Genomic DNA, 10,725 nt, shown 5'->3' with positions numbered 1-10,725 from the left:
TTATATTATTGTAACAATATGCGAATAGTTGAAGTGTGAAAGGTAAGATAAAAAAACAGATAAATATAGGTTGTATTTACATTTCTGTTTGTTCTCCACTGATTGCATTGTTCTCATGGCAACAGGCCACACATCTCGCTGCTGTGATGACACACTGGTATTTCACCTAATATGGGAATTTAGAAACAGAGATTAAGAGACGGTTTTAGAAACTTCAGAGTGTTTTCTATCCAAATGTAATTTCATGGCTGAGTAGCAGGCCGTTTAATTTGGGCACTCTTTTCATCCAAAATTCCCAATGCTGCCCCCTGCCCTCGAATGCTGCCCCCTACCCTCGAATGCTGCCCCCTGCCCTCGAATGCTGCCCTCTGCCCTCGAATGCTGCCCCCTGCCCTCGAATGCTGCCCCCTGCCCTCGAATGCTGCCCCCTGCCCTCGAATGTTGCCCCCTACACCCGAATGCTGCCCCCTACCCTCGAATGCTGCCCCCTACTCTCGAATGCTGCCCCTACCCTCGTATGCTGCCCCCTATCCTCGAATGCTGCCCCCTACCCTCGAATGCTGCCCTCGAATGCTGCCCCCTGCCCTCGAATGCTGCCCCATACCCCCTACCCTCAAATGCTGCCCTCGAATGCTGCCCCCTGCCCTCAAAGTTAATAGCTGATTCTAAGTTTTATAAGTGACCATGCATACAGTCTGTTTTTGCTCTTGGTTCTTGGTTGTTAGGGTGGCAGGTAGCCTAGCAGTTAAAAGCGTTGGGCCAGTAACCAAAAGATTGTTGGTTCAAATCTCAGAGCCAACGAGATGAAAAGTCTGCCGATGTGCCCTTGAGCAAGGCACTTAACCCTAATCGCTCTGGATAAGAGCGTCTGCTAAATGACAAACAAGTAAAGATGTCCGAAAAGATTGGAGAAGTGGTTTATCCATACATCTCCGTTTTGGATAGACAACTCTTTGTTTCGTTGTTTGTTTTAGTGTGTTCCAATTCTCCCAGAAGTGGTTCGAGTCTATGGATTATTTAATTACATTGAGCTGATTTCTGACGTGCTGTTCCTTCTTTTTCCGTGGTGTATTTCTGAATTGTTTTAGTGATTCACCATAGTGAAGGCGTAGACTCGGGTTTTCTGGGTCTCTATGTTTTTAGGCTGGATAGGTTTCTCAATTTCTCTCTTGCTTGCTCTCTATCTCTGTTCTCTCTTCCCCTCTCTATCTCTGTTCTCTCTTGCTCTCTCTCTCTGTTCTCTCTTCCTCTCTCTGTCTCTATCTCTGTTCTCTCTTCCTCTCCCTGTCTCTATATCTGTTCTCTCTGTCTCTATCTCTGTTCTCTCTTCCTCTCTCTGTCTCTCTCTGTTCTCTCTTCCTCTCTGTCTCTATATCTGTTCTCTCTATCTCTGTTCTCTCTTCCTCTCTCTGTCTCTATCTCTGTTCTCTCTTCCTCTTTCTATCTCTGTTCTCTCTTCCTCTTTCTATTTCTGTTCTCTCTTCCTCTTACTATCTCTGTTCTCTCTTCCTCATTCTACTGACGTACCTACCATATCCATCTATCTGGCTGTAATGTATCAGGTTTGAGTTTAATGTTTAGTAATGTGTTCCTTGTGTCAGGTGACGAGAACCACAAGCAGATGGCCATGTGTATCCTGTACCACATCAGTGTTGATGACAGGTTCAAGTCCATGTTCGCCTACACCGACTGCATCCCACAGGTACAACACCTGATCCTAGATCAGCACCCACAACAGTGTTATTTGTCACATATGTCGAATACAACAATACAACAACCTTACTGTGAAATGCTTACTTGCCCTTAACCAACAATGCAGTTTTAAGAAAAATACACCCCCAAAATAAGTAACAAATAATTAAAGAGAAATAACAACAGCGAGGCTATATACAGGGGGTGCTGGTAGGTCGAGGTAATTGAGGTAATATGAACAATATGTACGTAGGTAGAGTTATTCAAGTGACTAGATAATAACAGAGAGTAGCAGCAGCGTAAAGGGGAGGGGGGGGGGGGGTCAAGGCAAATAGTCTGGTAGCCCTTTGATCAGATGTTCAGGAGTCTTGTGGCTTGGGGGTAGAAGCTGTTTAGAAACCTCTTGGACATAGGCTTGACGCTCCGGTACCGCTTGCCGTGCGGTAGCAGAGAGAACAGTGTGTGTAAACATGTATACGCAGGGCCCAGCTATAAAAGAGACCTTGGTCTCAGTCTGTGTTCCTTGTTGAAATGGAGGTATAATGTTAGTTTGTTGGTGATGTGGACGCCAAGGAACTTGAAGCTCTCAACCTGCTCCATTACAACCCCGTCGATGAGAATGGGGGCGTGCTTGGCCCTCCTTTTCCTGTAGTCCACAATCAGCTCCTTAGTCTTGCTCACATGAAAGGAGAGGTTGTTGTCATGGCACCACACTGCCAGTTCTCTGACCTCCTCCTTATAGGTTGTATCATCGTTGTCGGTGATCAGGCCTACCACCGTTGTGTCATCGGCAAACTTAATGATGGCGTTGGAGTCGTGCTTGGCCACGCAGTCATGAGTGAACAGGGAGTACAGGAGGGGACTAAGGACACAACCCTGAGGGGCCCCAGTGTTGAGGATCAGCGTTGCGGATGTGTTGCTACCTACCCTTACCACCTGGGGTGGCCCGTCAGGAAGTCCAGGATCCAGTTGCAGAGGAAAGTGTTTAGTACCAGGGTCCTTCGCTTGGTGATGAGCTTTGAGGGCACTATGGTGTTGAACGCTGAGCTGTAGTCAATGAATAGCACTCTCACATAGGTGATCCTTTCGTCCAGATGTGAACGGGCAGAGTGGAGTGCGATAGAGATGATCTGTGAATCTTTTGGGGCGGTTTGGAGTGTGTCCAGGGTTTCTGGTGTTGATTTTGATTTATTATTGTTTTTAAGTGGCCTTTTATTGTCCCCAGCACAAGGTGCACCTGTGTACTGATCATGCTGTTTAATCAGCTGTCAGGTGGATGGATTATCTTGGCAAAGGAGAAATGCTCACTGACAGGGATGTAAACACATTTGTGCACCAAATTAGATAGAAATAAGCTTTTTTTGTATGTCAAGAAAATGTCTGGTGTCGTTTATTTCAACTCATGAAACATGGGACCAACACTTAACATGTTGTGTTTATATTTTTGTTCTGTGTATCTATTGCTAACATGCTAACTTAGTGCTCTGTGTTGACTCACCAGTTGATGAAGATGTTGTTTGAGCACGGTGAGGAGAGGATCGATGCTGAGCTCATCTCCTTCTGTATCAACCTGGCAGCTAACAAGAAGAACGCTCAGCTCATCTGTGAAGGTAGGGAAGACCACTGTAAGTTATACAGCTCATCTGTGAAGGTAGGGAGGACCACTGTGAGTTATACAGCTTATCTGTGAAGGTAGGGAGGACCACTGTGAGTTATACAGCTTATCTGTGAAGGTAGGGAGGACCACTGTGAGTTATACAGCTTATCTGTGAAGGTAGGGAGGACCACTGTGAGTTATACAGCTCATCGGTGAAGGTAGGGAGGACCACTGTGAATTATACAGCTTATCTGTGAAGGTAGGGAGGTCCACTATGAGTTATACAGCTCAGCTGTGAAGGTAGGGAGGACCACTGTGAGTTATACAGCTTATCTGTGAAGGTAGGAAGGACCACTGTGAGTTATACAGCTCATCGGTGAAGGTAGGGAGGACCACTGTGAGTTATACAGCTCATCGGTGAAGGTAGGGAGGACCACTGTGAGTTATACAGCTCATCGGTGAAGGTAGGGAGGACCACTGTGAGTTATACAGCTTATCTGTGAAGGTAGGGAGGTCCACTATGAGTTATACAGCTCAGCTGTGAAGGTAGGGAGGACCACTGTGAGTTATACAGCTTATCTGTGAAGGTAGGGAGGACCACTGTGAGTTGTACAGCTTATCTGTGAAGGTACAGACCACATATGTATCAGAGATGGTCTGGTGACCTAAGAACAATAGAAATATGCCCAAGACTCTTCATTGTCACCTTCCATGTGTCATAAATGAATTCATTTGTATAAATATTTCACATGCTGTTGAATAAATAATGAATGCTTGATTCCCTTCCCCCAGGTAATGGTCTAAAGATGTTGATGAAGAGAGCGCTGAAGCTGAAGGATCCTTTACTTATGAAGATGATACGAAACATCTCTCAACACGACGGACCACCTAAACACCTCTTCATCGTTAGTACTAAATTCATGTTGGATTTGCATGACTTGATCAAGCCGATGTTGTGACTGGATTGGTTGAAAAGACAAATGAAGAACACATTGTGAAGCTCCCAGCAATGAAGCCAAATAAAAGCATCCAGTTCCCATGAGGCAGCAGGGATATTTAGAAACTGTATGAATGAGGTGTTGCTTAGTAACCGAATGGTCTCCTCCAGGACTATGTAGGAGACCTGGCAGCCCAGATCAGTCCTGATGAAAACGAAGAGTATGTGATCGAGTGTCTGGGGACCCTGGCTAACCTCACTATCGCTGATCTGGACTGGGAACTGGTGCTGAAGGAGTACAACCTGGTACCTTACTTTAAAGACAGGCTCAAACCAGGTGAGTGAATTGTACAACCACCCTGAGGAAGAGATGCCCACACATTCCACCACAAAGCCCTCACCTAGAGATGAAGGGTACCCTTAGCCAGCTGGTTCTGGGGCTCTGTTCACAAACATCATCAGACCCCACAGAGCCTCAGGACAGCAACATAATTAGACCCAACCAAATTATGAGAATCCACATAGATAACTATTTAACACACTGGAAAGAATCAACAAAAAAACTAGAATGCTATTTGGCCCTAAACAGAGAGTACACAGTGGCAGAATACCTGACCACTGTGACTGACCTAAAAGTAAGAACATCCTTAACTATGTACAGACTCAGTGAGCATAGCCTTGCTATTGAGAGAGGCTGCCGTTGGCAGACCTGGCTCTTGAGATAAGACAGGATATGTGTCCACTGCCCACAAAATTAGGTGGACACTGAGCTGCACTTCCTCACCTCCTGCCAAATGTATGACCACATTAGAAATACATACTTCCCTCAAATCAAATGTATTTATAAAGCCCTTCTTACATCAGCTGATGTCACAAAGTGCTGTACAGAAACCCAGCCTAAAACATCAAGCAATGCAGGTGTAGAAGCACGGTGGCTAGGAAAAACTCCCTAGAAAGGCCAAAACCTAGGAAGAAACCTAGAGAGGAACCAGGCTATGAGGGGTGGCCAGTCCTCTACTGGCTGTACTGGGTAGACCAGAGGAACCAGGCTCTGAGGGGTGGCCAGTCCTCTTCTGGCTGTACTGGGTAGACCAGAGGAACCAGGCTATGAGGGGTGGCCAGTCCTCTTCTGGCTGTACTGGGTAGAGAGGAACCAGGCTATGAGGGGTGGCCAGTCCTCTTCTGGCTGTACTGGGTAGAGAGGAACCAGGCTCTGAGGGGTGGCCAGTCCTCTACTGGCTGTACTGGGTAGACCAGAGGAACCAGGCTATGAGGGGTGGCCAGTCCTCTTCTGGCTGTACTGGGTAGACCAGAGGAACCAGGCTCTGAGGGGTGGCCAGTCCTCTTCTGGCTGTACTGGGTAGACCAGAGGAACCAGGCTCTGAGGGGTGGCCAGTCCTCTACTGGCTGTACTGGGTAGACCAGAGGAACCAGGCTCTGAGGGGTGGCCAGTCCTCTTCTGGCTGTACTGGGTAGACCAGAGGAACCAGGCTCTGAGGGGTGACCAGTCCTCTACTGGCGTACTGGGTAGAGAGGAACCAGGCTCTGAGGGGTGGCCAGTCCTCTTCTGGCTGTGCCGGGTGGAGATTATAACAGAACACGGCCATTAAGGCCAGATCATTCTTCAAGATGTCCAAACGTTCATAGATGACCAGCAGGGTCAAATAATAATCACAGTGGTTGTAGAGGGTGCAACAGGTCAGCACCTCAGGAGTAAATGTCAGTTGGCTTTTCAACGCCACAGATCACACAGAACCACAAAGAATTTGAAAACAAATCAAACATTTATAAACTCCCATATCTGTTAACCGCAGCCAAGATTTGTGGCCCGTTGCCATGAAAACAGGAACCTACCAGTGGAGAACAAACAGCATAAATACCAGCTATATTTACCTGTTTATTTATCTTCCCCCACTACATTGCTAAAATACTGTCCATATCTGATTATATCACTCTGGAAATCTTTTTGAGATCTTTTTCAGTGCAATATTTACCGTTAGATTCTACATTGTTTTTGTTGATGTTGCTTTGTATCTTCTCACTTTGGTTTATTGTTTTTTTCCCACTTGCTTTGGCCATGTAAACACGTTTCCCGTGCCAATAAAGCCCTTTTCATTTGATTTGAATCGATAGAAAGAGCGAGAGAAAGAGACTCAAACTAGGTAACGACATCACTGAAGAAGAGTGGATGTAGTTTCTGAGAGAATACGGAGGTGTTCTAAAGGTGTTCTAAAGGTGTTCTAAAGAAACTGTAGTTATGAAAACAAGAAGAACAGGAGTTCACCTTTTGTACCCTCTGACCCCTGACCTCTGTGTGTTGTCATTAGGCTCTCTAACCCCTGACACCTGCCCTCTGTGTGTTGTCATCAGGCTCTCTAACCCCTGACCCCTGACCTCTGTGTGTTGTCATTAGGCTCTCTAACCCCTGACATCTGCCCTCTGTGTGTTGTCATCAGGCTCTCTAACCCCTGACCCCTGACCTCTGTGTGTTGTCATCAGGCTCTCTAACCCCTGACATCTGACCTCTGTGTGTTGTCATCAGGCTCTCTAACCCCTGACCCCTGACCTCTGTGTGTTGTCATCAGGGTCTGCAGAGGATGACCTCATACTGGAGGTGGTAATCATGATCGGGACGGTGTCCATGGACGACAGCTGTGCCGCCATGTTGGCCAAGTCTGGCATCATCCCTGCTATCATAGAACTACTCAACGGTAAGACAGACATCATCCCCGCTATCATAGAACTACTCAACGGTAAGACAGACATCATCACTGCTATCATAGAACTACTCAACGGTAAGACAGACATCATCCCTGCTATCATAGAACTACTCAACGGTAAGACAGACATCATCCCCGCTATCATAGAACTACTCAACGGTAAGACAGACATCATCCCCGCTATCATAGAACTACTCAACGGTAAGACAGACATCATCCCTGCTATCATAGAACTACTCAACGGTAAGACAGACATCATCCCTGCTATTATAGAACTACTGAATGGTAAGACAGACATTATACCTGCTATTGTAGAACTACTGAATGGTGAGGCATCATCCCTGCTATTGTAGAAACTACTGAATTGTAAGACAGACTTCATCCCTGCTATTGTAGAACTACTGAATGGTAAGACCTCATCCCTGCTGTTGTAGAAACTACTGAATTGTAAGACAGACTTCATCCCTGCTATTGTAGAACTACTGAATGGTAAGACCTCATCCCTGCTGTTGTAGAACTACTGAATGGTAAGACAGACTTCATCCCTGCTATTGTAGAACTACTGAATGGTAAGACATCATCCCTGCTGTTGTAGAACTACTGAATGGTCAGACATCATCCCTGCTGTTGTAGAACTACTGAATTGTAAGACAGACTTCATCCCTGCTATTATAGAACTACTGAATGGTGAGGCACCAACTCCATATTAATGCTCATGATGTTCGACGAGCAGGTGTCCACATACTTTTGGTCATGTAGTGCCTGTACATATAGGTAGGGATAAAGTGACTAGGCAACAGGATAGATAATAGACAGTAACAGCAGTATACTGTAGGTAGGGGTAAAGGATAGATAATAGACAGTAACAGCAGTATACTGTAGGTAGGGGTAAAGGATAGATAATAGACAGTAACAGCAGTATACTGTAGGTAGGGGTAAAGGATAGATAATAGACAGTAACAGCAGTATACTGTAGGTAGGGGTAAAGGATAGATAATAGACAGTAACAGCAGTATACTGTAGGTAGGGGTAAAGGATAGATAATAGACAGTAACAGCAGTATACTGTAGATAGGGGTAAAGTGACTAGACAACAGGATAGATAATAGACAGTAACAGCAGTACACTGTAGGTAGGGGTAAAGGATAGATAATAGACAGTAACAGCAGTATACTGTAGGGGTAAAGGATAGATAATAGACAGTAACAGCAGTATACTGTAGGTAGGGGTAAATGATAGATAATAGACAGTAACAGCAGTATACTGTAGGTAGGGGTAAAGGATAGATAATAGACAGTAACAGCAGTATACTGTAGGTAGGGGTAAAGGATAGATAATAGACAGTAACAGCAGTATACTGTAGGTAGGGGTAAAGGATAGATAATAGACAGTAACAGCAGGGTACTGTAGGTAGGGGTAAAGGATAGATAATAGACAGTAACAGCAGTATACTGTAGGTAGGGGTAAAGGATAGATAATAGACAGTAACAGCAGTATACTGTAGGTAGGGGTAAAGGATAGATAATAGACAGTAACAGCAGTATACTGTAGGTAGGGGTAAAGGATAGATAATAGACAGTAACAGCAGTATACTGTAGGTAGGGGTAAAGGATAGATAATAGACAGTAACAGCAGTATACTGTAGGTAGGGGTAAAGGATAGATAATAGACAGTAACAGCAGTATACTGTAGGTAGGGGTAAAGGATAGATAATAGACAGTAACAGCAGTATACTGTAGGTAGGGGTAAAGGATAGATACTAGACAGTAACAGCAGTATACTGTAGGTAGGGGTAAAGGATAGATAATAGACAGTAACAGCAGTATACTGTAGGTAGGGGTAAAGGATAGATAATAGACAGTAACAGCAGTATACTGTAGGTAGGGGTAAAGGATAGATAATAGACAGTAACAGCAGTATACTGTAGGTAGGGTTAAAGGATAGATACAGTGCCTTGTGAAAGTATTCGGCCCCCTTGAACTTTGCGACCTTTTGCCACATTTCAGGCTTCAAACATAAAGATATAAAACTGTATTTTTTTGTGAAGAATCAACAACAAGTTGGACACAATCATGAAGTGGAACGACATTTATTGGATATTTCAAACTTTTTTAACAACTCAAAAACTGAAAAATTGGGCGTGCAAAATTATTCAGCCCCCTTAAGTTAATACTTTGTAGCGCCACCTTTTGCTGCGATTACAGCTGTAAGTCGCTTGGGGTATGTCTCTATCAGTTTTGCACATCGAGAGACTGAAATTTTTTCCCATTCCTCCTTGCAAAACAGCTCGAGCTCAGTGAGGTTGGATGGAGAGCATTTGTTTTTGATTTGTCACTATGGGGTATTGTGTGTAGATTGCTGGGGGTTGGGGGCGGGGACTATTTCATCCATTTTAGAATAAGGCTGTCACGTAGCAAAACGTGTAAAAAGTCAAGGGGTCTGAATGCTTTCTGAAGGCACCGTGAACACCGAGGAATTTGAAGCTCTCGATCTACTCCACTACAGCCCCGTCGATGTGAACGGGTGGCATGCTCGGCCCTCTGTTTCCTGTAGTCCACGATCTGCTCCTTTTGTCTTGCTCACGTTAAGAGAGATGTTCTCCTGGCACCACCACCAGGTCTCTGACCTCCTCCCTATAGGCTGTCTCATCGTCAGGGGTCAGGCCCACCGCCACCAGGTCTCTGACCTCCTCTCTATAGGCTGTCTCATCATCATCAGGGGTCAGGCCCACCACCACCAGGTCTCTGACCTCCTCTCTATAGGCTGTCTCATCATCATCAGGGGTCAGGCCCACCACCACCAGGTCTCTGACCTCCTCTCTATAGGCTGTCTCATCATCGTCAGGGGTCAGGCCCACCACCACCAGGTCTCTGACCTCCTCTCTATAGGCTGTCTCATCATCGTCAGGGGTCAGGCCCACCACCAGGTCTCTGACCTCCTCTCTATAGGCTGTCTCATCATCGTCAGGGGTCAGGCCCACCACCAGGTCTCTGACCTCCTCTCTATAGGCTGTCTCATCATCGTCAGGGGTCAGGCCTACCACCACCAGGTCTCTGACCTCCTCTCTATAGGCTGTCTCATCATCGTCAGGGGTCAGGCCCACCACCACCAGGTCTCTGACCTCCTCTCTATAGGCTGTCTCATCATCGTCAGGGGTCAGGCCCACCACCAGGTCTCTGACCTCCTCTCTATAGGCTGTCTCATCATCGTCAGGGGTCAGGCCTACCACCAGGTCTCTGACCTCCTCCCTATAGGCTGTCTCATCATCGTCAGGGGTCAGGCCCACCACCAGGTCTCTGACCTCCTCTCTATAGGCTGTCTCATCATCGTCAGGGGTCAGGCCCACCACCAGGTCTCTGACCTCCTCCCTATAGGCTGTCTCATCATCGTCAGGGGTCAGGCCCACCACCAGGTCTCTGACCTCCTCTCTATAGTCTGTCTCATCATCGTCAGGGGTCAGGCCTACCACCACCAGGTCTCTGACCTCCTCCCTATAGGCTGTCTCATCATCGTCAGGGGTCAGGCCTACCACCAGGTCTCTGACCTCCTCCCTATAGGCTGTCTCATCATCGTCAGGGGTCAGGCCCACCACCAGGTCTCTGACCTCCTCCCTATAGGCTGTCTCATCATCATCAGGGGTCACGCCCACCACCAGGTCTCTGACCTCCTCTCTATAGGCTGTCTCATCATCGTCAGGTGTCAGGCCTACCACCACCAGGTCTCTGACCTCCTCCCTATAGGCTGTCTCATCATCGTCAGGGGTCAGGCCTACCACCACCA

The 10,725-nt window shown here is 46.5% G+C and overlaps 1 protein-coding gene across 1 annotated transcript in view; it reads left to right on the top strand.

The window, feature by feature from the left end:
- Positions 1–10,725, top strand: part of LOC135508639 (kinesin-associated protein 3-like) — a 30,724-nt gene that overhangs the window by 1,214 nt on the left and 18,785 nt on the right. The window contains exons 2-6 of the mRNA XM_064928883.1: positions 1,602–1,702; positions 3,194–3,302; positions 4,082–4,194; positions 4,398–4,563; positions 6,812–6,937. Coding sequence (XP_064784955.1) covers positions 1,602–1,702; positions 3,194–3,302; positions 4,082–4,194; positions 4,398–4,563; positions 6,812–6,937 — 615 coding nt within the window. The remainder of the gene's footprint in view (positions 1–1,601; positions 1,703–3,193; positions 3,303–4,081; positions 4,195–4,397; positions 4,564–6,811; positions 6,938–10,725) is intronic.

Source organism: Oncorhynchus masou, chromosome 3 (genome assembly GCF_036934945.1).
Source record: "Oncorhynchus masou masou isolate Uvic2021 chromosome 3, UVic_Omas_1.1, whole genome shotgun sequence".
Taxonomy (NCBI): Eukaryota; Metazoa; Chordata; class Actinopteri; order Salmoniformes; family Salmonidae; genus Oncorhynchus; species Oncorhynchus masou.
Note: the sequence above shows the minus strand (reverse complement) of the source record. Positions and strands in the feature narration are given on the sequence as shown.